Source organism: Leiobunum rupestre, chromosome 2, assembly GCF_980474605.1.
Source record: "Leiobunum rupestre chromosome 2, qqLeiRupe1.1.hap1, whole genome shotgun sequence".
Classification (NCBI taxonomy): Eukaryota; Metazoa; Arthropoda; class Arachnida; order Opiliones; family Sclerosomatidae; genus Leiobunum; species Leiobunum rupestre.
Window position 1 is genome coordinate 42555034 of NC_143385.1, and position 26847 is coordinate 42581880.

Below are 26847 nucleotides of genomic sequence, written 5' to 3' on the forward strand. Positions count from 1 at the left end.
TAAAACATAAAATAAAAATCTCAAACCCTATTTATCAGCAGGTCATTGTGTAAAATGGCAAGCATCAAACTTTATAGAATATACCACGTAGAAACATTATTTTTTAGTTTTTCGGTAAAAAAGACATAAAATAATACGTCTAAAAGACATTTTCATTCAATGCTCAGTACCCATTTCATTACTTCAACTAACTGAGCCAGAATGGGTTTCAAGTTTCAAACATTTTTTCTGTGAAACCAAAAAGGTAATTGTATAAAATACCTTGTCTTCATTTTGGAATTTTGCAAAATGAACCCGAGTAGGTTGAATTCTTATTAAATCTCGAATATCGGTTACACCTAGCGAGGCGTTTATTTCAGAACATAAGAAATCTATTTTAATTTTTTAATTTTATTCGATTATTTTAAAATACATTATGACGGATTAACCATAGATTTTTGAAGTGCAAAACCTGAAAAACTGAAGCTATACAATTGAAGATTGCTGCTACGAGTGAACATTCAATGTGATTTTTAATAATTGATTTTTCAAGTTTGGAGGAATTAATTGTCGCAGCGGACTTCATTTACCAAAATTTGGTAATTGCGGCAATCTGATGTTATTCCAAAACGCATTTGGAGTTCAGTGAAGCAGTTAAGTGTTTACTTTGGAGATTTTCTTGAGTACGAAAATGAAGCTGATTAACCAATGAATAAAGATGAACACATTCAAGATTACCCAGATAAGTAAGAAATAAGACAAATCAGTTAAAGAGATCTGAGTGTAGGTCAGTTTCGGCGGTTTCTTGTGAACTCGATCAACGCACAGTTGCGAGAAATTGGGATCCATTTTCTCAAAAAACGGACCAAGTCCGGATTCCAGAAAACCTTCAATTCTGAAATGATAATGCACTCTTTATAACAAAAATAAATTAATGAAGGATTGATAAATTGTATTTCACTTTACACTTTCAATTGTTTTTTGAAAAAATGTTGTTAACATTTTCATTGTAAACGGTTGGAGATAAATAAATGGTCTTCGTTAAATAACAATTATTATAATTGTAAATTCCAGTTAATTTCAGCTGCAGCCAGAGAGAAAGATTTTGCTTCCATTAAGCGACAGGGAATTTTATTGAATGACATTCGATAGTCATAGCTAGTTAATAAGCGGGATTATTTCCTTAAACATACGTAACGTTTTCATTTAAAACATAGAAATATTGATATAAGTAGCTAAATTGTAGTAAAACTTTTATTATAAGCAAATTGACACGTGATTTATTTTTAATTAAATAAGTTAATATCCAGAATTGTTAAAATGTTTAGTAGAACACACTTCTGTTAGTCCATTTTAGTAAATATTTTAGATTCTTTTGATATTTTAATGGAATTAGGAATTACGCACCATTATGCACCACCAATACCACTTTAAAGGGGTTGCTAACTTTACCATAGCCCCCCCACTTTGACTTTTCACAATAACAAGTTAACCAATCAAAGGCACTCATTACGCACCGTTATGCACCACACGCCAATCATTACGCACCAGTATCATAATAGAGTTATTTAAAATTTTAAATGGGGGGGGGGCAGGTTTACCTCAGCCCCCCCTTTCACCAATCGCGCCAAAAACGGTGTCATATTATGCACCATACTAGTTAATGGAAATTTTAATTTTTTACATTTTACCTCAGCCTCCCCCATTCAATAATTAAGATAAAAATGGTGCCAATATAACGTAAGCTCTAGCGTAGAATTATCTTCCGTACTCAAATTATTAGGCACGATCACATTATATCATTATTTAATCTAATGAAATGCTCTGCAAAAGAATAACAGTATTTACCTGGATAGCTTTTTCCGCAAACTCCCGGATTACAATTAATTATAACTTCGCATCACACTTACAATTTGTTCGCTGTTCAAAATATAATATAAATAATAAAATAGAAATTTATAAATAAAAATTTGTGGGTAGTCAAAATTGTTAATGAAAATTGTCAATATACTTATTGCACATGACCCTTTTTGTATGGGGTAAAATAAACCGATACAAATGTGTGACAAAAACAGACGCGATAAACATGAAATAGCCCACAAGGCCCTAATTAAGATTTAAGGCCGAAATAATCTGTAAATAAATATACACATTTGCGGTAAAAATAGCCACTTTACACAGGAGCTATTCACCAATCCCCCTAAAAATTGTGTCTTGCAAATGCAACCATTATGCACCACAGTCGATTTATTACGCACCATACTAGTTAGCGGAAATAATTAATTTTTAAATTTAGGCTTTATATTTTCAATTTTTAGCAGGGGAAAAATTACGTCTGCCCGCCCCACTTTTACTAATCCTCCTAAAAATGGTTCCATTCAATTGCACCCATTACGCACCATTATGCACCACAGTCGAATCATTACGCACCATACTAGTTAAGGAAATAACTTATTTTTTAATTTTGGACTTTCACATTTTCGAATTAAAAAAGTGGGGGCTAGGCTAACTCCAGCCCCCCCCCTTTCACCATAAGCATCGAAAATGGTGCCATTTAAACGCACCCATTACGCACCATTATGCACCACAGTCGATTTATTACGCACCATACTAGTTAGCGGAAATAATTAATTTTTAAATTTAGGCTTTATATTTTAAATTTTTAGCAGGGGAAAAATTAAGTCTGCCCGCCCCACTTTTACTAATCCTCCTAAAAATGGTTCCATTCAATTGCACCCATTACGCACCATTATGCACCACAGTCGAATCATTACGCACCATACTAGTTAAGGAAATAATTTATTTTTTAATTTTGGACTTTCAAATTTTCGAATTTAAAAAGTGGGGGCTAGGTTAACCCCAGCCCCCCCTTTCACCATAAGCATCGAAAATGGTGCCATTCAAACGCACCCATTACGCACCATTATGTACCACAGTCGAATCATTACGCACCATACCATTCTAATTAAAAAAGGGGGGGGGGCTAGGTTAACCTTGGATGTCGTTACTTTAACAATACGGGATATGTTGATTTGATGTTTTTCGGCTGTTAAATGCTGTCATTTTACACGTAATCCTTTACAATTTGAAATTTTCTCAGTTTACTGTTACAATTTCAAGTCTCAAATTTAAGGGAAGAGTTTTAAAATATATAAAAGGTGAGGAAAACCGATGGAAATTATTTTAGAAATATAATTCGCTTTTGAAAATTCCAAAAACAAAACTCTTTAAACCTAAAACATTTTCAATATCTGCGCCTTCATAGATCTCAACTACTCCCCCTTAATTCAACCTTTCAACTGCTTTGATTAAAGCATTTTTTATTTAATATACTTATGGCTTCAATCTCAAATTCATCGATCTATTATTTCCGGTGGGCGGATTAAATCATGATTCTGTTAGATTACAATCACACCTGTATCTTCGATTTAAAATGATTTAATCATGATTAGATTTTTATCATGTTTATTAGGACACTTCGATACTAAGTGACCTACCCCGAGATTATTTCATTAGTTACCGCCTCAGGAAGAAATCATTACTAACACAATAAAACAAAACCCCAGAAGCATTTCGTGGGTAAACCCTAGTTCAGAAATTCAGAATCGAAACCATTTGAGTGATGGCTGTATATTTTACAATTTCTCCAAGGACTAGAGCGGAACATGGTAAATTTAAAAGATACTGTAGTCTTTTAAACATTTTTACACACAATCCCTATGTATATAGTGTAGTGTATTAGTTTCAAGTACAGTGTAGGTGCCCACCGCCGTTCGTTTGATTAATCTCGAACCGTTTGCGACACAAAATCAAACGATACGTCAATCGATTAGGAATAGAAAACCCTCGTCATCATTGTTAATTATTTTAAAATAGGACGTTAAGAAGTTGGTCATTTGCCCAGTTTTTTTATACCGCCGTTTTTTTCAAATTGGAATGAATTTTGCGCTTTAACTCTCGAACCGATTGCATTGTAATATCAAACGATACATCAATCGATCGAGAACGTTAAACCCTAAATCGATGAACTAGAAGTTGGTCATTTATACTTTTCAAATTTACAGCAAAACAGAAGAAGAGAAAAAATTGGACTGGACATATTCTATGATGAGTATTTTCGAAGGAAAATGCTTGGACAGGGTGAATGTATTATTTCGGACGGTATTCTTAACACATCAGCGGGATTGTGTGTACGGAAATGTCCGTGACATCTTGTTTACACGATATTTGTGGTTGTATTTTATAAAGATTTTACTCCTTAATCTTCAAGTAAGCTGTAGTTTTCTAAAATTACCTATAGCAACACCACTACATAGAACCCGACTAAAATCGCACCCCGTGCCGAAAAACATCAAATCAACATATCCCGTATTGATAAAGTAACGACATCCAAGGTTAACCTAGCCCCCCCTTTTTTAATTCAAAAATGTGAAAGTCCAAAATTAAAAAATAAGTTATTTCCTTAACTAGTATGGTGCGTAATGATTCGACTGTGGTGCATAATGGTGCGTAATGGGTGCAATTGAATGGAACCATTTTTAGGAGGATTAGTAAAAGTGGGGCGGGTAGACGTAATTTTTCCCCTGCTAAAAATTGAAAATATAAAGCCTAAATTTAAAAATTAATTATTTCCGCTAACTATTATGGTGCGTAATAAATCGACTGTGGCGCATAATGGGTGCGTTTAAATGGCACCATTTTCGATGCTTATGGTGAAAGGGGGGGGGGGCTGGGGTTAACCTAGCCCCCACTTTTTTAATTCGAAAATGTGAAAGTCCAAAATTAAAAAAAAAGTTATTTCCTTAACTAGTAAGGTGCGTAATGATTCGACTGTGGTGCATAATGGTGCGTAATGGGTGCGTAATGGGTGCAATTGAATGGAACCATTTTTAGGAGGATTAGTAAAAGTGGGGCGGGCAGACGTAATTTTTCCCCTGCTAAAAATTGAAAATATAAAGCCTAAATTTAAAAATTAATTATTTCCGCTAACTAGTATGGTGCGTAATAAATCGACTGTGGTGCATAATGGTTGCATTTGCAAGACACAATTTTTAGATGGATTGGTGAATAGCTCCTGTGCAAAGTGGCTATTTTTACCGCAAATGTGTATATTTATTTACCGATTATTTCGGCCTTAAATCTTAATTAGGGCCTTGTGGGCTATTTCATGTTTATCGCGTCTGTTTTTGTCACACATTTGTATCGGTTTATTTTACCCCATACAAAAAGGGTCATGTGCAATAAGTAAATTGACAATTTTCATTAACAATTTTGACTACCCACAAATTTTTATTTATAAATTTCTATTTTATTATTTATATTATATTTTGAACAGCGAACAAATTGTAAGTGTGATGCGAAGTTATAATTAATTGTAATCCGGGAGTTTGCGGAAAAAGCTATCCAGGTAAATACTGTTATTCTTTTGCAGAGCATTTCATTAGATTTAATAATTAAATAATGATATAATGTGATGGTGCCTAATAATTTGAGTACGGAAGATAATTCTACGCTAGAGCTTACGTTATATTGGCACCATTTTTATCTGAATTATTGAGGTAAAATCAAATCTGCTCCGTCTGTTTAAAAAATTTTTGGATAGACCAAAATGTAAAAAATTAAAATTTCCATTAACTAGTATGGTGCATAATATATTGAATGTGGTGCATAATGGTGCGTAATGGGTGCGTTAGAATGACACCGTTTTTGGCGCGATTGGTGAAAGGGGGGGCTGAGGTAAACCTGCCCCCCCCCATTTAAAATTTTAAATAACTCTATTATGATACTGGTGCGTAATGATTGGCGTGTGGTGCATAACGGTGCGTAATGAGTGCCTTTGATTGGTTAACTTGTTATTGTGAAAATTCAAAGTGGGGGGGCTATGGTAAAGTTAGCACCCCCTTTAAAGTGGCTTTTGCCTTCCGAGACCAATGGGTGCATAATGGGGTATTGGTGGTGCATAATGGTGCGTAATGGGTGCATTTTAATCAAATAGTTAATTTATCAAAATGGCGATAAGGGGGGCCAACTTCACCGACCTGAATAAAACCAACTTAAAACAAGAGATAAACTAGCATATTTCGTGACACTTTTACTAATCTTCAATTTAGCAAATCATTCGATTAAAAAACAACCCTTTTATTCTTAGTACCTTTGGGCTTATAACTAGGGGTCGTTTTTCCCAATTTTAATACTGTAGTAATTCTTAAATTTGTTTTTGAAACTTAAAATACTTACGAATTGACTTAGCTCAAGTGTTTCAAAAATTAAGTATATCCACTCGCTTGTTTGGAAGTAACTCACATGTCAACGTGAATGAGTATAAACGTAGGTAACAACTAGCACACGTGTATCACAAACCCCTCATATTCTAAAATACTGATATTCGCGCGGGGAGAACAGGAACGCCTCCATTACACCTTTGTTTACGCCTTGCGAAATGTCTATCCTATGCAGGATAAATCCAAGGCACTTAAGAAAAATTCCAAATGAGTTTCAATTTTTTTTATCAATTTTTAAAGAGCTCTATTAACTTTTATTTACTATTATTTACTATATTACAGTTTTTATAATCAGGGAACCTAAAATACTACTGCTACATCTCACACTTTATATTTTTAATATACTTAAGACGGTTTTAAGTTTCGCAAAATCTTTTAACTAAAACACGATAAAAGTGGGATGCCCATTAAAGTCAACAAAGGAGCTATACTGATCAAGCGGTCATCAAATCTCCGACCGCAGTGTGTGTCCAGGGACAAGGCAGACCTTTCCGTCTTGTGGAACGAGCAACTTCCCACCGCACGGCCAAATCAATCAGATCTTTAATCTTTACTGGTCGTAACAAAATACAATAAATCGAGGGGTTGACATTGACCAAAATCCCGTACACTTTGTCGAAAATCGCAGAATCTCTTGATCTCTCTATGGTAAATTAACATTGAAATCCCAAAATCACTTCAAAAAGTAATGATAAAATCGCCAAAATCTTTACGAAATCCCATACAAAATAATGGCAAGTGTCCTACCCCTCAAAATAAATGCTCACCAATTGAGGGAATTTTTGACCCAGGGGTAAAATCGCAATATGTGCCCCATTTGATAACGGAAAACAAAAGGCAACTTAAAAGACGTTAAATTTCGTTGAAGTTCCGAGTCAAGCGGCTACTAGCACGAACATCATATGGAGAACATTTGTAAATATAAGTAAATTTACTAGCCTAACATATTATATTGAACCTTGAAAAGTTATTTATAAGCCTACAAGACTACTAGTGACATAATTTCATAAATTATCAACGCAATACTACTATCATGTCTAAAAATCATTAGGATTTTGTAGTCCATTGGGCTTGTCTGTACGTCATTAAAGTATGTATTCTATTTTCGCCCATAGAAATCAAATGCACAAGTAGAGAGCGAGGATTGAGGTGGAGGAGAATGTCGGTGAACGGGGTCGAACTTGTACCGTTAGGAGACAAAAATGTCAAACAAACACTAGCTCTATAAGATATAACTTACGACCTGTTTAAACGTTTAATAAATTAAGTATATAGTTTTATTTTAAAACATTTCGTACTATGTAAAACATTCTGCGGATGTATTTTGAGATTATGGTAGAATTCGGATTTTAGCAACATTAAGCGTAAATTAGTACGATATGGGAAACTAAATATAAAAGCAGATCAAAGGCTTTAAAAATCTGTTGGGATATTTATATCGGGCTAATAGGGCAATCGTTCTAAATATTTAAAGAATTTACCGCTCTAAATGGGGGGAAGGAAACGAAGTGGAGTAATTAAACCTCTTTTACGAAAACCTAACTCTTTTCAATTTAGAATAAAAAGTAGAGGAGATCTTCTAATTTGATTGCTGTAGTGTGTCATGAACTTATGGTAACAGTTTGTCACCTGGCAATTTAAGCTTTCTGGGAAACTCAAATGTTCTTAGTGCTAATGGAAACCAAAGTATAACATAATACAAGTTTTAAGGTCATTATTTTAAACTGTAAACGAAAACTTATTAATTTTGTAACAATAATCCAAAAAATTATTTTATATATTTTGTTTGAATTTCATTGCAATTAAAATATAACCTTAGTATACAATATGTCAAAAATTAAGTGACGTGTTCTTGGGTCATATTGAGTCGAAAATGCATTGCTTCCGAGTAATTGGTCCTCAAAATTGGCCTTCATAAATGTGTCCCCAGACGGGTTAAATCGGGAGATCGAGCCACGAACGGTGCCCCCCTCGTCCAATCCATTTTAAAGGCGCTTTATCAAGGTGAGCTGTTACTTCTCGGCTAAAGTGTGGTGGAGCTCAGTCGCGCAAAAACCACATGCGCCTCAACTTTGCTAATGGTACGTCTTGTACCGACCAATTTTATGAGTAATGTTATTGAAGCCCGATTAATTTTTGTTTCACCCTTTTACGATATCTTCAGCCCATGTTAACAAGAATTTGACCTTGATATTCTCGGATATTCTTTTAGAGTGAGCCTCAGCTGGTCCGTGTGAACTATTTCTAGCCGTTCTCTTCCTCCTTGTAGTGACCGCGTGTTCGCGTCGTGTGTAGACGAGGGGTCATCGGTAGGGGGTGTCAAAGATGACCTTGTGGCCACTGGTAGCCTGGTTCCCCCTTCGTTATTTTTTATCTACCTCTCTTTGGGATTAGGGAGTCCCCCATCTTGTTGAAACAATCCGCTACCAGACCCAAACTCCTTTTCCTCTCTCCCCCAGTTTCTTTTCCACTATAGTACGGGTAAACGAGGATAGCTCACCGGCAAAATTCGTCCCAACTTGCAATGTGGCCTAAAAATTCTATTTTGATGTCTACTTTGAGGATACGATGATTCCGCAGCGATGCGGGGTGGACAACACAGTTTTTGGGGGGGGGGGGGGGGCAAGGGGGGCAGGAGGGGGCAGTTGCCCCCTAAATTTGCTTTCACCGAATTGAGCCGTGTTTGGTGTTGTTCCCGGTGGTACATTTCAAGCTGAGTCTTGTGGTCTTGCAAATCTTGTGACAATTAATTTCGAGTGGCGTGACCTGGCGCTAGCCAATTTTCATTTGGTCTTGGAACATAGTTGGGAACATCCACCACTGCGGTTCTCTGTCTTCGATCTTGCCTTTTTTGTTGACGTCTATTGCCATTTTCTAAGCCGATGTCATCATCACTCTCACTCTCTGTGTCAGAGAACTCGTCGTCTTCTCAGTGGCGTACCTAGGGTGGGGCGGAGGGGGCGGTCCGCCCCGGGCGGCATTTTCTAGGGGGCGGAATTTTTCATTCAAGAAAAAACATTGGTGTTTTTAGTAATGGCGTTTAGACGGTTTAGTCTTTTCTCGTATTGAGACCGTTGTTACTAGCTTTTTGTTCATTTGGACAAAATTAATGCGAATTCTTAGTATTTTGCTACTTTTGCTGTAATGCAGAACACATGAACATTTTGGAAATTGGAAGGGGCGACCAATTCGTGATCCGCCCCAGGCGTCAAAGGGTCTAGGTACGCCACTGCGTCTTCTTCAGTGTGGTTGGCATCTCGACGCAAATTATGCAAAGTGCAACATGCATAAAGAATCCTTGCTGCAGCTGTTGGGTGGTAATGTAGCGTTCGATGTTGTAGTAGGCAACGGAACTTACGGAAGACTTGTTTAAGAACTCCGATGCAACGCTCAATAAGGCAACGAGTCTTAGTGTGAGCTTCTGTGTATCTTTCTTCTGGGGATCCTTCGGGGACTTCTACAATGGGAGTCAATAGCCACTGTCTTAAAGGATATCCACTGTCTCCTGAAAATCGAATATTACATAGAAAATAATCATTCTAAGAATTAAGACTTTTGATTTTACCAATTAGCCAGGAATTTTTCTTCCATTTAAATAGGATTGCTCAAGATATGTTGACACCTGTGACATTTTCAAAATGTGTGAATCATGAGCAGACCCTCGGAATTTGGCATTTACATTTAAAATATTGAGGTTGTGATCACAAATCTGTTGGTTTAAATTATTGATAATTATTTCATTATGTTGCATGCAAAAGGAAATCCGTATCCTATTACCAGTTGTACATTGATGGAATGAAAACCCTTCCTATTAACATATAAATGTTCCCTTTATTCTGCATCTGTTGTTGGTGGGGCAACAATGGCAAAATGGGTTCCGTCCACTGCACCAATCACTCCGGGAAATCCAGCAACTTTACTAAATCTACAGAAATTTCAATAAGTTTTCAATTTGTATTTGTATAATACCAATTTATTCAACTTACCCCACTCTATTTTGCAATTCCTCTTCATCTGTTTTTGGGAATTTTATGCTTGGGTGCATTACCAAATCCAAAATAGCCCGGCTTACATTAGCGACGCATCGACTAACTGTCGACTGACTTACTGCAAGAAATAAATCTTGAGCAACAGCTAGTTGATAGGAGCCAACCGCGTAAAAACGCAAAGCAATTAGAATCTTAAAAAACAAAGCTTGAAATATTTTAAATAAATTAAGAAAAAGAGGTTCTATTTAAAACAATACCTTAATATCAACAGGTAGCGCCAACGCATTATTCCCGGTAAGGCGGTCCATCAATCGCTCGCAGAGATCATATACTAAGTCTTTTTTCACCCGAAAAAGTCGTTTAAATCTAAAATCACAAAGCTCAAAAGCTTGAGCACTGTCTCTAATTACCCGTGGGCCGTTGACGACGTAAGTCACGTCGAAATAAATTATTTTCATCAGCTTCGGCAGCTAAAATTAACATATTAATCCTCAACATGTTCGCAGCCATTTTGAAATTGAAGATTTTCCGTGGTTAAAGCCTCTAAAGACTGCTCTACCCCAGTCTTTACGATAGCGACTATTTTCAGTGGTTATTACCGACTATTTTTTGATCCGACTGCCTTAGAATTGCAACATCTCCTTTAACGACAATTTTTGGCGATACCGACGATTTTCGGTGGTTAAAATTCTTAACGACTGCCTCAGAATCGAGTTCCAGGTCAGGAACAAAACCAGAGAGTTGGTGGTTCCTTGATCAGATCTCGACTGGGTCTCACCAAGTCTCAAAAGGTGAGGATAACCGAGTCCCAAAAGCCGAAAGTTCGGAAACTAAAAGTTAGTTGTGATGAACCTCGACCGCGAAGTGCGGAAAAAGTAAACGGTCTCGTGGAACTAGAGAATTTCTGGGTCGGAATGGCAAGATCCTGGTTCAGTTAGTCAAACCCATTAACGGCAAAGCCAGCTCAAATGTGATGCAAAGATTTGCGGTTAAGAACGCCAATAAGTATGGACCTCCAACACGGACCGATCATATAAGTCATTTACGAGAGAAACGGCTCTCAGACATTTTTAATATTATTGTACTTGGTTTTTGGTTATTGTCCAATCATCAATGTATATTTTTATTTGTTTAACCTGTTCTAATAACTGTATTTGTTTTTGTTTTATTTTCCCTTATAAAACGTGAATTATTAATTTCAAATCTGAGCAATGGCAAATCTCAATTTAGTAACTAAGCAAAAATTAAAACATAGACAACCCTTTTCAAACTCGCTAACCCCGAAGGTAACTCGGGAGGGAGGACCATTTTAGTTGTTGTAGGGTGGGTCGCAGGGTCTCCTTTAGGCTAGGAGGGCGGCTTAAGGCTAAGCTTAAAAAACCCCTACAGTTTTCCAGTAATTCTGGTATATTATCTCGTAGAAACTGTTAATAATCCTCAACATTTAGCCTCAGTGATCTAACAGTTTTCGCGTGACGGTTTCTTTGACTCCACTGATGTTTATTGTGCAGATTGATAGTGCCGTCACGAGAAAAATTAATTTCCACAAGCCACTGGCAAAACGTAACTCGCCTAGGATAGTCTGCTTCATCCAGAGACCGAACCTTTTGCAGTTGGTAAGGGTGATACTGGTGACATGAAGTATTCACCCCCATTGCCTTCCCACTTACCGAGTATTTCTTTAGGGATCATTGTCGAATATGGTAAGCACTTAAATATTCGTATTTTCAATTTTAGACTCCTTATTTATTTACCAATAAATTGAAGTAAATACTGTTTTCGGTGGATTATAAGCGACGAAGAAATAATTATAAGAGAAATGCTAATTTTAAAGACAAGGTGAAATTACTTGTTCTTAGACGTCTTGCTAGTTCAATATGAGCACCCTCTTGTAAACGTCTTTCTGGTAATCGTCTATCGGGTAATATGCTCCTGCTATAACCGCCTCGCTTCTAAAATATTACCATGGGCCCGTCCGTACATCAAATGCATATTAAATGCTAAACTAAATATTTTTTTACAACTAGATTTAAATTCCTCTTCCCCGTCACTTTTTTATTAACATAAATGAACGTAAAACGTCCAATACTTAAGTAATTGCAATTTTTAAAGGTGATCTCAGAAAAATACCCTGCAATTTTGGGGGTAAATTGCGTACCAATAACGTTAAGTTGAGACGAATAATAAGTGGTCAACAATTAAACCGTGGTTTTATACGCAATGTTTACCACAATTAACCAGCAGTGGAGTCAAGGAAACGTCACGCAAGACCTACCACAAGTGTTAAGTCACACCAACTGATATGTAGTCGTAGTGTTAATAATAATTTACTTGGAACTTACTTTCTTTCATGTAGGCTTAATAGCGAGGCGTATGTATGGTTAATAAAAGATACTTTGCCCGAATTACTGGAAGTATATTAATAACGAGGAGGCGCATGTGGTATTTGAACAACGTAGCCCCAACACATTGTAGCCGAGAAGAGCTCACATTGGTGCGACGTTTCCTATAAGAAGGATTGGTCGATGGGTCACTGTTGCGTGGTCCGAGCGATATCCCGACTTTTATCTCAAAGACACATTAAGACTTGGTTCGCGACAATGATGACCTACAACAGCGAATAATTAAATTAAATTTGTTTCATGACATTTGAAGAACAATAATTTCCCAATTCAATTAGAAACTTTCATTTCAACAACGGTGACACTTTGAAACACTACCCTTTTAGGTAAAATGTAATTTACACAGTTATTCTACTTGTTCTAAGTTATATCGCACTTTTAATACAAGTGATCGTTTATTTATCTTTTTCGTTAAAACACAAACTCTTAGTTAAAGGAAACAATCGGCATAAAGGAATAACAGAAACTGCACATTTGCCCTTTTTTGATGCTTCGAAGGCCGATTTGGGGCCAATTACTCCTAAGCAATGCATTTTGGGACCCATGTTCATGAGGTATTTTCATTTTAATATAACCTAAAGATCACGTCACTAAATTTTTGACATGCTTATCCGTAACACCCTGAATAATAAATTTAAAATTAATACTACTTTAAATAGAAATTATTTCTCTTACCTTGCAAAAAATATATTTTGAATTTCTGGTGGTAGTTTTTTATTCACCAGATATCCAACAGATCGTGACGAAAATTCTTTTCCTCTATGCAAATTTAAATTTTTGAATATTTTTTTGCATTGCTGAAAAAAAACCCGATCCGTCAAAAAATACACAGACGGAAAGTTGTTAAATATCGTCGTCTCTTCAAGTTTTTTTCGTTGTAGAAATCGCTTGTGTGCTTCATTATATCTCTTGAATAGTCTTGGTTTTGCCTAAAAATTAATTAACAATTGATGTAATAAGAACTTAATGATAAAACGATATTTTAAATTTGAAGTAGTTGAACTTTTTGGAAATAATTAAACATATAAGTACATTTGTTAACAGCTAGAGAACAACTTTAAATTTTTACGACTCCTATCATTTCGTAATCAGCGAGATATATTTGACTTATGGATCAGCCAGCTTTACACGATTAACAATATTCGTTCTTAAACCTTATGCGCAAAAAGGTAAAGATTTTCAAGTCAAATCATGTTTTGAATTTTCATCATAATATGGTACATTCACTCGAAAACAGTAAAAGATGGTCTAAAGGGAAAGCTTAAAAACGAATGATTTTATTGAGGGTTTATCGTAAAACTATCTTCACTTGGTCAAAAACGGTAACCTAAATTACTATTCTGGAGGTCTTTTGAGGTTGGGTCTAATTCGCAAGCGTGCCTCCTGTTAAGGACCGCCATCTCTGTCTATCTGCTACGATTAGGATTGCTGAGATATCACTTTTAAGCAACGTCAAACCATCTTTATCTTCAGACTTCTATCTACATATCAGCACTGCTTTAACGCTTTGGCAAAACCACTCTACCTTTAACGATGTCCAAATCTGTCCATTTGTAAAAGCTATAGGAATTAAATGTTGGTATCGATCCGCGTCCTCCAGAGTGTCTACATTGCATTGCTCAGACACAACGAATCTCGTCGAAAGGTTGGCTTTGTAGATCTCCTCCAACAGGTGAATCGCGAAACAGGAAAAAAGAAGCAGATACTTCATTTCCACTGAACCCAAATATCGCATCCACCTTCCTGTACATACATCAAAATATTAAATTCAACTAAAAGTTAATAAATATTCATTATTACGCTCAATAATTCGTCTATCTATCTAGAAAATCCTATATAAATGGAAATATTAAATTAAAATTTATTCCATAAATTAAAGAAGAATAAATGGAGTTCTTTAGTACATATCAAACTCGGAAGATCTCTGTCGTCTCCTTGACCTTACGACGAAGGAAGAGGTGCAAACAAAACAATTTTTTATTAATAACCGGGTTAGACGTAAGATAATTTTAAAAATACATTGTTTGCAGAGTTAAATTAACGAATATTTTGTGTTATTTTGATATAGTTGAGCAATTTCAACAGATGTGGCACTCACACAATTCTTTGTAGTAGAACCTAGTGTAAAGCTTAGTATTTTACAAAAATCTGTTAAAATGTATGTCAATCCACTAAAAATTTGAAATGTATTTTAATATTTCATTACCTGATTTCAGAGTGATTTGTAAAGGCTTAAGCAAAGAGTTTACTTTGGATACCAATTTATTGATATTAAAATTCAAAACCAAGTATATAAATATAACAACAATCCACACCTATAGGTAAGAAAAATAATGTTAAGTCAAGTTTAGTTTAAACTATCTCTTATCAATTTAAATTTAAAAGAAGTAAAATTAAAATTTAAGCATTTAAACTAAAACCCTGTGCGAATCTCGAACGCTGGTAGCGCTGATTCTTCCGGTCATTTCGTGGTTCAGACCGAGGGGCTAGCCACTCTTAGAAATTCTGTACACCGATTACGCCGGATTACGCTTAGATTATCATTACCACTGACAAAGGCAGGGACTTCAAAGATTACGCGTAATCCCATTAGTACAGTCAAAGGTACGGCTCTGTACACCGATTACGCGGAGTGATCAGCCCCTCGGTTCGGACTACAGTAGAAGGAAAGTGAGGGCGAGACATCGATCCCGGGGTCGGGGTCAGGTTGGGGATCGGGGTCCGGGATTTAAGGGGTGAAATGAGGGTAAAATCGTCCAAAAGTCAATGTATTTATGGTATTTCTCGCGACGATTTGTTTTCCCGTATATCAACATATTATGTCCAGGCCAACTTGTTCATTTATCTACGCTTATCTCGAAAGATACTTATATCTTATCAAGCTTTATCGTACGGAATAAGTTGAAATGATGTAACAAGTGATAACCTAGGCGGCGCGTGCGCAGATTACCCCGGGGGACGCGGTTAATTTGAATTTAAGAGTGTTTTGACGTCATGGAATATTCGTTGTTAAAGTAGAATGGAAATATTTTTAAACTTCATTTTAATATCATTGTAGTACTTAAATATGCTTGACACTTGAACCAATCTCACGAGTATTTCTTAAAACGAATATCTCGATCGCGTTTTATCGTACGAAATAAGTGGAAATTATGTAAGTTGTATGATACTTGATAACCTAGGCAGGAAGATAGCGCGCGCGTGCGCGGATTACCTGGGAGGCGCGGATTGCCCGGGCGCGCGGTTAATTTGAATTTAAAACATGGATTCCCTCTCCGAAATAATTCATGTACCCAAAATTGGACCGCAAGTTTTTTTCTTTTAGGGGAATCTCTATGGGAGTTTAACATTACAATAAAGCTAATAGGTCCAGTTTGGGGTACTTTTGGTCCGAAATGGGGTACATAGGGCCGAAAATGGTGACTTTGGTCGTTTTAAGGGTACTTTTGGTCTATTTTGGTCCATTTTTGGGTACATCAGAAAAGCAGTTGGAAAAACGAAGAGCCTTATTTTTTTTTCCACCCATCTCCAAACTCCAAAAATTTATTGCTATAATTTATTTATCCCTTCCGTAGGTATAAAATAAGATAAAAACCACTTACCTATATTTTAATTATGGTAAATTAAAAATACTTAATTAGTGTACTAAGTTACGTTTAAAAGAACCTTTTGTAACAATTCCAATATGTAAATATAGGTATAAGGATTGAAAAAATACTTAAAGTGGTTTTACTGATAAACTCTAAAGGAATTTAACTTTAAAGGGTATCTTAGATTATTGTTTTTAATTTTATTCAAGTTGAAAACGTATTAAGAGTCCTTCAAAGAACTATAAAAGGATTTTATTTACGAACTATATCATATTTTCTTCAAACTTTCAATTCGCTTTTATTACTATTTAAATACGGTAAAATATAATTCTTATACACAACTATAGTCAGAAAGATACTATAAAACACTAAAATTAAAATTAAATTAAATTTGTGTGGATAAGATTTGTAAATATCATTTTGAAACTAATAACTTTCACGCTTTATTTAAGTCAAGCCAATAAAAACAATTACCTATATTTTAAATACGGTAAAATATAAATACATTTCCGATATGTAAATAGGTAGAATAACACTATGAAAAGTTCCTTTTTCTTCTTTTAATACGACAACACACAACTCCGATACGCAAATATATAAAGAAAATATAAAAAAAAATTACTCTACGTTCGATACCTTAAAATACATTTCCGATACACAAATATGGATAAGAAATACTATAAAATGTAAAAAGGTAGAAAAATACTACACATTAACCATTATGAATTTAAGCTTACAACATCCTTCACGTATAGAGCATAACATATATGTTCAGAGTTAACTTGTTTCCTCGTTATCTTTATCGCATGTGTTTTAAATAGCGTATGGAATAAGTTAAGAATGTACTGAAATGGTGTATGTTTAAACCTCGTAGAATAAAGAGTAAAACATATGTTCAGAGTCGGCTTGATTACTAAAGCGAATAACACAGAGACGTTTCCGGTGTAGTCACGTAGGAAGAAAAATACTACAACACTCTCTATACTCTACATTCAACACGTTAAAATATACTTCAGAAATTCCAATATAGGTAGTAAAATACTACAAAATCTCTATACTTTACCTTCAATACGTTAAATTACATTCCAATATGTAAATATAGGAGGAAAAATACTACAAAAGCCTCTTTTCTTGGCGTTCAATATGTTAAAATAGATTTCTGAAATGCAAATGTAGGTAGTAAATACTACAAAATCTCTATACTCTACCTTCAATACGTTAAATTACATTCCAATATGTAAATATAGGTAGTAAATACTACAAAAGCCTCTTTTCTTGGCGTTCAATATGTTAAAATAGATTTCTGAAATGCAAATATAGGTAGTAAATACTACAAAAGCCTCTTTTCTTGGCGTTCAATATGTTAAAATAGATTTCTGAAATGCAAATATAGGTAGTAATTACTACAAAAGCCTCTTACTCTACGTTCGATACGTTAAATTAATGATATGCCTCCGATCGAATCGTTCATTTTTTCCTATTTAAATATACGCATTTAAATTAGAATTGCTTCTAGTGTTCCGTAGTCGATTAATTTTTATCCACAAATTTTCCGATTTATTTGAATAAAAGTGGTATTTATTTAAATAACCAATAGTTAAATAAAAATTGTTAAATGTTTAAATAATCGAAAGTGAACAAGCCTATTTTTTAAATAAAACAAACAGACTTTAGAGTTGATAAGATTTGTAAATATCATTTGAAACTAATAATTTTCACGCTTTATTTAAGTCAAGCAATTACATTTTTAAAAATGAAAGAAATTAAACAATATAAAAATTTGTAAATATTGTAAATATTTTTAGGTAATAAAGAAATTAAGAAATGTTTTAATTAAAATATCTTTCATTTTCTACTACATTTTCAAAAATGAAAGAAGTTTAACAATATAATTATTCTAATATAATTTCAAAATCAGGTATTATTTAAAGTACAAATGCATAATTTAACTAAGCAATTCTTATTTAAATACTTTTATTTAATTAATTTGTGTATCTGAAATGTATTAATTGAAAAATAAGTGGGTTTTACTATTTATCACGGTTTTTATATATATATATATATATTGGAATTGTTACAAAAGGTTCTTTTAAACGTAACTTAGTACATTAATTTATTTTGGAAGTTCAAAACGTATTAAGAGCCCTTCAGAGTACTATAAAAGGATTTCATTTACAAACTAAATTAATATTTTCTTCAAACTTTCAATTCGTTATAATTTGAATTTAAATGAAAACATCATGGATTATAGGTGCGTAATCTACTATAAGACCGAACTAATTAAAAAAATACTTAAAGTAAGTGGTTTTACTGATAAACTCTAAAGGAATTTTAGAATTTTCTAGAATAGCAAAGTAAAACTAAAACGTAAACCAAGTTTAAAACGAAACTAATAACTGGGAGAAAGGTTGAAGTAAGTAATTTTTTTGATTTTTCGTTTTTTAATTTTTGAGTTCCCTATATTATTATAAACTAAATTAAATGTAATTTTTGAAAATTTGTGATAAAAGATCTGCTCCTTCGTGTTTTACATATATTTAAAAACTCGAGATTTTAATGAATTGTTTTCAAAGCATGAAAAATATAGCAGATCCTTTGATTTTAATTGTAGTTAGTAGTTACTTAAAAAAAGTCGCTAGCTGACTTGGAGCTGGTGTAGTTAAATTTTAAAAATGTGTATTTTAAATTTTGTTTGTAAAAGTTTTTTTTGGAAAAAGTTTAGTATTATAGTTTAAATTTATTAAATAAAATAAAATATAAATTATACATTTGGTTTAGTATTTTACTATTGCAAGTAAAATTAATGGTAATTTCAATTACTTTTTTAGTTTTTTTTTGACAAATATGCAAACTATTTAGTTATTTCAAAAACAAATACGTCGAATTATTTGGTATTCGAAATACTATTGGTTAGTTTTTATATCTTTAATTTTATTTTTCAGAACAATTTCTCTTTGTCTAGCTTCTTCTAACTTTAATTTAGATGGCCTTAAAGCCAAGTATTTAACAAATTTTGTAACCAAGTAGATGGAGCTTTAAACAATTTTTCAGTCATGTAGTCAAGGAAATGTTCAAATACAGCGGCGGCGATCGGAAAATATTTCTGTGGGGGCCCGGGCCATTATTTTTTCATCCAAAAATGCATATACTTAAAACTGAAGCAAGAAAATGTACAGCTCTAAATTTCTATATATTTTTAAAAGTGTTCTTTATAATATCTCATCCGGATAATAAAGTTAAGTCGATATCTTTAGAAAAATATCTGTGTACATGGCTAGATAATTAAGCCCTTCTTGGCCACATACTAACGAAGGTATTTGAGGCAAAATAGGGTACACGACGGGGCGATTTTCTGTTTGGACGAATCTATCGAAATCAATTTTACGGTTATATCATCTTAATGCTACTCGCATCTGCAATCTCAAAATAACTTCTGTCAAAAGACTGAATTTGGACCCAAATAAAGGCAGTGATATTATAAATTTTACCCTGGTTGCTATTTTTCCTCAATTTAATTTCTGTGGGGGCTCTGCCCTCGTTTGGATTTCCCTGTGGGGGCTCGAGCCCCAGAGCCCCCACGGGATCGCCGTCACTGTTCAAATATACGTGTATTTGGTCATTTGGATGGTCAAATAGCCTAGTATGGAACTGCGAGATGATAGTCAGACATTGTGACGCGGGTGGCGCCCGTGCCCCAGCGTCCGCGCCAGCCCCGTCGGTGCCCCATTTCACATTTCAGACGTCGACGGAGGCTCGGGGCACCATCAGGGCGAGGGCGCGGACGCTGGGGCACGGGCGCCACCCGCGTCTCAATGTCTGACTATCATCTCGCAGTTCCATAATGGGCTATTTGACCATCCAAATGACCAAATACACGTATATTTGAACATTTCCTTGACTACATGACTGAAAAATTGTTTAAGCTCCATCTACTTGGTTACAAAATTTGTTAAATACTTGGCTTTAAGGCCATCTAAATTAAAGTTAGAAGAAGCTAGACAAAGAGAAATTGTTCTGAAAAATAAAATTAAAGATATAAAAACTAACCAATAGTATTTCGAATACCAAATAATTCGACGTATTTGTTTTTGAAATAACTAAATAGTTTGCATATTTGTCAAAAAAAAACTAAAAAAGTAATTGAAATTACCATTAATTTTACTTGCAATAGTAAAATACTAAACCAAATGTATAATTTATATTTTATTTTATTTAATAAATTTAAACTATAATACTAAACTTTTTCAAAAAAAACTTTTACAAACAAAATTTAAAATACTCATTTTTAAAATTTAACTACACCAGCTCCAAGTCAGCTAGCGACTTTTTTTTAAGTAACTACTAACTACAATTAAAATCAAAGGATCTGCTATATTTTTCATGCTTTGAAAACAATTCATTAAAATCTCGAGTTTTTAAATATATGTAAAACACGAAGGAGCAGATCTTTTATCACAAATTTTCAAAAATTACATTTAATTTAGTTTATAATAATATAGGGAACTCAAAAATTAAAAAACGAAAAATCAAAAAAATTACTTACTTCAACCTTTCTCCCAGTAATTAGTTTCGTTTTAAACTTGGTTTACGTTTTAGTTTTACTTTGCTATTCTAGAAAATTCCAAAATTCCTTTAGAGTTTATCAGTAAAACCACTTACTTTAAGTATTTTTTTTAATTAGTTCGGTCTAATAGTAGATTACGCACCTATAATCCATGATGTTTTCATTTAAATTCAAATTATAACGAATTGAAAGTTTGAAGAAAATATTAATTTAGTTTGTAAATGAAATCCTTTTATAGTACTCTGAAGGGCTCTTAATACGTTTTGAACTTCAAAAATAAATTAATGTACTAAGTTACGTTTAAAAGAACCTTTTGTAACAATTCCAATATATATATATATATATATATATATATATATATAAAAAACCGTGATAAATAGTAAAACCCACTTATTTTTCAATTAATACATTTCAGATACACAAATTAATTAAATAAAAGTATTTAAATAAGAATTGCTTAACTAAATTATGCATTTGTACTTTAAATAATACCTGATTTTGAAATTATATTAGAATAATTATATTGTTAAACTTCTTTCATTTTTGAAAATGTAGTAGAAAATGAAAGATATTTTAATTAAAACATTTCTTAATTTCTTTATTACCTAAAAATATTTACAATATTTACAAATTTTTATATTGTTTAATTTCTTTCATTTTTAAAAATGTAATTGCTTGACTTAAATAAAGCGTGAAAATTATTAGTTTCAAATGATATTTACAAATCTTATCAACTCTAAAGTCTGTTTGTTTTATTTAAAAAATAGGCTTGTTCACTTTCGATTATTTAAACATTTAACAATTTTTATTTAACTATTGGTTATTTAAATAAATACCACTTTTATTCAAATAAATCGGAAAATTTGTGGATAAAAATTAATCGACTGCCGAACACTAGAAGCAATTCTAATTTAAATGCGTATATTTAAATAGGAAAAAATGAACGATTCGATCGGAGGCATATCATTAATTTAACGTATCGAACGTAGAGTAAGAGGCTTTTGTAGTAATTACTACCTATATTTGCATTTCAGAAATCTATTTTAACATATTGAACGCCAAGAAAAGAGGCTTTTGTAGTATTTACTACCTATATTTGCATTTCAGAAATCTATTTTAACATATTGAACGCCAAGAAAAGAGGCTTTTGTAGTATTTACTACCTATATTTACATATTGGAGGTAGAGTATAGAGATTTTGTAGTATTTACTACCTACATTTGCATTTCAGAAATCTATTTTAACATATTGAACGCCAAGAAAAGAGGCTTTTGTAGTATTTTTCCTCCTATATTTACATATTGGAATGTAATTTAACGTATTGAAGGTAAAGTATAGAGATTTTGTAGTATTTTACTACCTATATTGGCATTTCTGAAGTATATTTTAACGTCTTGAATGTAGAGTATAGAGAGTGTTGTAGTATTTTTCTTCCTACGTGACTACACCGGAAACGTCTCTGTGTTATTCGCTTTATTAATCAAGCCGACTCTGAACATATGTTTTACTCTTTATTCTACGAGGTTTAAACATACACCATTTCAGTACATTCTTAACTTATTCCATACGCTATTTAAAACACATGCGATAAAGATAACGAGGAAACAAGTTAACTCTGAACATATATGTTATGCTCTATACGTGAAGGATGTTGTAAGCTTAAATTCATACTGGTTAATGTGTAGTATTTTCTACCTTTTTACATTTTATAGTATTTCTTTATCCATATTTGTGTATCGGAAATGTATTTAAACGTATCGAACGTAGAGTAATTTTTTTTTATATTTTCTTTATATATTTGCGTATCGGAGTTGTGTGTTGTCGTATTAAAAGAAGAAAAAGGAACTTTTCATAGTGTTATTCTACCTATTTACATATCGGAAATGTATTTATATTTTACCGTATTTAAAATATAGGTAATTGTTTTTATTGGCTTGACTTAAATAAAGCGTGAAAGTTATTAGTTTCAAAATGATATTTACAAATCTTATCCACACAAATTTAATTTAATTTTAATTTTAGTGTTTTATAGTATCTTTCTGACTATAGTTGTGTATAAGAATTATATTTTACCGTATTTAAATAGTAATAAAAGCGAATTGAAAGTTTGAAGAAAATATGATATAGTTCGTAAATAAAATCCTTTTATAGTTCTTTGAAGGACTCTTAATACGTTTTCAACTTGAATAAAATTAAAAACAATAATCTAAGATACCCTTTAAAGTTAAATTCCTTTAGAGTTTATCAGTAAAACCACTTTAAGTATTTTTTCAATCCTTATACCTATATTTACATATTGGAATTGTTACAAAAGGTTCTTTTAAACGTAACTTAGTACACTAATTAAGTATTTTTAATTTACCATAATTAAAATATAGGTAAGTGGTTTTTATCTTATTTTATACCTACGGAAGGGATAAATAAATTATAGCAATAAATTTTTGGAGTTTGGAGATGGGTGGAAAAAAAAATAAGGCTCTTCGTTTTTCCAACTGCTTTTCTGATGTACCCAAAAATGGACCAAAATAGACCAAAAGTACCCTTAAAACGACCCAAGTCACCATTTTCGGCCCTATGTACCCCATTTCGGACCAAAAGTACCCCAAACTGGACCTATTAGCTTTATTGTAATGTTAAACTCCCATAGAGATTCCCCTAAAAGAAAAAAACTTGCGGTCCAATTTTGGGTACATGAATTATTTCGGAGAGGGAATCCATGTTTTAAATTCAAATTAACCGCGCGCCCGGGCAATCCGCGCCTCCCAGGTAATCCGCGCACGCGCGCGCTATCTTCCTGCCTAGGTTATCAAGTATCATACAACTTACATAATTTCCACTTATTTCGTACGATAAAACGCGATCGAGATATTCGTTTTAAGAAATACTCGTGAGATTGGTTCAAGTGTCAAGCATATTTAAGTACTACAATGATATTAAAATGAAGTTTAAAAATATTTCCATTCTACTTTAACAACGAATATTCCATGACGTCAAAACACTCTTAAATTCAAATTAACCGCGTCCCCCGGGGTAATCTGCGCACGCGCCGCCTAGGTTATCACTTGTTACATCATTTCAACTTATTCCGTACGATAAAGCTTGATAAGATATAAGTATCTTTCGAGATAAGCGTAGATAAATGAACAAGTTGGCCTGGACATAATATGTTGATATATGAGAAAACAAATCGTAGCGAGAAATACCCTAAATACATTGACTTTTCGATGATTTTACACCCATTTCACCCCTTAAATCCCGGACCCCGATCCCGAACCTGACCCCGACCCCGGGACTGACGCCACACCCTTACTTTCCTTCTACTGACGACCTTTTTCGGATCAATTTGCGAGTTTACGTCAACTTAAAACTTAATAAGTGAGATGTATCTTTTCTCGGGCCATATCTATTACGAAACATCAGCTCGTGTAAATGAAATTCCTTCATAATTAAACTTAACAACAAAGGTGCAGGAACATATAAATAACAAGTGAGCGTATAACGTTTAACAATAAAAGCAGAAACAGTATTCAACATAACAAATATCGAATTACATACAACAAACATCTATTTTATGTAGTTCCTAATGAAATGTTTGTTTATTTTCATTATCAACACTGATTTTATTTTTCTTATAAGTGAGAAACGGTTCTGTATTTTCGAGATGAATTTCTAAGCGTACCTCGTTTCGCTGCCGTTAGTTTACTCAGATAAGGGAAACATTTTTCTGGCGAAGTTAGGTTTTCTTTGTTTGTCTACCTAAACGTTACCAATACGTCATTGCTATATTCTAAGTTTATTTTAAGTTTTCAATGTACCACTTTTGATCATTAAAAACTTTGCTTTAAATATGTCAAAAATAAAATTTTTATGGTAAATATTTTTTTTAAATATTATTGTCTTTTTAATTTTGAGATGAAAAACTAAAACCTTCCCCAGATGGGCTGGCTGACGAGCTATATTTTCGTGTTTTTAAACTTACATTGAAATTCACTTTCCTATATCCAGCGTCCCATAATATCCATGAGCACTAGACTACACATCGCAGGGGAATTCTAAAACCACATTTTTGACACATTGAATGAAATACATCAAAATAATTCCTAAGATCGGGGACGCCTTTCGTAAAACGAGGCGGTGAAACGCAATTTTAAAGCGAAGAAGTGTCAGCCAGTGATAAAACAAGATGAGATAAATATAGCAAAATATCGGAAGGATCTGGCCAGGCAAAGTCAGAGATAGAGAGACATGAATATAATTTCCACGAGTGCGAATTTCATCTTCATTACAAACAGTAGTTTGAACTGACTGGCGCCATATTCGCTGAAATAATTGGATCGTTAAGAAGGTTATGCGAATCATTAAAAAATTGAAATAAGCCAATTCAGTTTCTCATGTTTAAATATTTAAGAAACGGATTAAGTGTATTCGTCGAATGATGACCCTTAACAGGGTGTCCGCTGTCTCCTGGAATGAGGCCCTTGCTATCAACCCAAGGAAGTCTACCAATGAGAGGCCATCTGTAGTTATAACGTACCATCCTCAACTGTGTCGGACCGAGACTGTCATTCGGAAACATAACCGTCTTCTAAAACTTGACCCCAACACGATAAATATTTTTATTGAACATGCTACCGTCGTGATAGTTACCTGCATTATCTCCTAGTCTCTAGCTCTTTGCAGGGCCGACATGACTGATGAGGGTACTAAAGAATGCAATCGTCCCCGGTGCAACGCTTGCGCGTTTGTGTCGTCTGACCTTTCCGTCCGTAGTCCTAGGCGTGATTTCACCACCAAGAGGTCTTTCAGCTGCACGATTGCCAATCTAATCTACGCTCTCAGCTGCAAGTTTTGCGATATTATTTACAATGGCGAGACTCAGAGAACATCTCAACGACATAAGAAAGTCTGCCTCTAAGAATTATATCGCCGATCACTTTAACAACACGCAGACCATCAATGACGTCTCGATCCGTGTCTTGCGCAGGGGCGTATTAACCATTAGGCCGAGTAGGCACGTGCCTAGGGCACCATTTTTCTAGGGGCGCCAAAACTGTGAAAAAGCCCCACGGTCGAAGTACGTGGGCTGCCCCTACTTATCTGACCAACCCGTTAGACAATACCAAGGGGCGGAAAATTGTTCTGTTCCTAAAGGATTAATCCGCCCCTGGTCTTGCGTGCCACTATATAGATTTCCCACCAAGCAGTGGCGTACTGAAGAAAATCGTCTAATCAGCACAATCACTTTCATACCTTTCTTAAATGTTATTCGTAAGGTATTGTTTTTTATTAAATTCTATTATTTAAATTTTTTAAATTTTAGAAGATAATTGTTCAAAGTAAAAAAATTCAGCTTTAAAAAAATATTTTAAGTGGACTGACCCCTTACGTAAAAGACAAAATAGCAGAATTTAAAACGAATAATTTACCAAAAAAAATTAAAATAACCATTTCTAACTACACACCTTCAGAGTAGATTGCTTAAAAAAGCAAAAGGGAATGAATGTAATGGTTGAAGGAAAAATCTGAATTCAAGGATATCACCATTCCGACCTAGACTTCCTCTCTACCTAAAGTAGCGGCCGTTCTTCAGATTTGCAAAGACGTAGTTACCTTCCAAAATGATTTCAACTTAATTCAATTTCCTTCCATTTATCCACGCATGAACCCGGCAGCACCGACGGATGTCACCCAAACCAATTACTAACACCAAGTGCCTTTCCTTCTCGCAGTGCAAATTGGTATTAAAAACCTGTAGAATTATTTTCCTACTCAATCATACAGTTGCAGCTTAGAAAACTGACTATATGGCTTAAGATGTGCATTATTACAGTTATTATATTTTAATTTTATAATTTTACATTTATTGATCAACTTATAAAAATTGAATCTTAACTATCACGGATTAAAGAACCCATTGGTGTTATTCACAGTTTTATACTGAAACTAAAATTTTTCAATTACATAAATAGGTCTTACCTCAATTTTGAAAACATTGATAAGCTGGTCAAAGGAGTTGTGATACACTTGACATTCACACGAGAG

At 33.8% G+C, this 26847-nt stretch overlaps 1 protein-coding gene across 1 annotated transcript; it reads right to left on the reverse strand.

The window, feature by feature from the left end:
- Positions 1-586: 586 nt before the first annotated feature.
- Positions 587-26847, reverse strand: LOC149957556 (uncharacterized). The gene is made up of 4 exons (XM_090164835.1): positions 26782-26847; positions 14177-14394; positions 13327-13580; positions 587-874 (listed from the first exon to the last, which is right to left on the reverse strand). The coding sequence occupies exons 2-4, from the start codon at positions 14384-14386 to the stop codon at positions 634-636; spliced, it is 705 nt and encodes a 234-aa protein (XP_090020961.1). The 5' UTR covers positions 14387-14394; positions 26782-26847; the 3' UTR covers positions 587-633.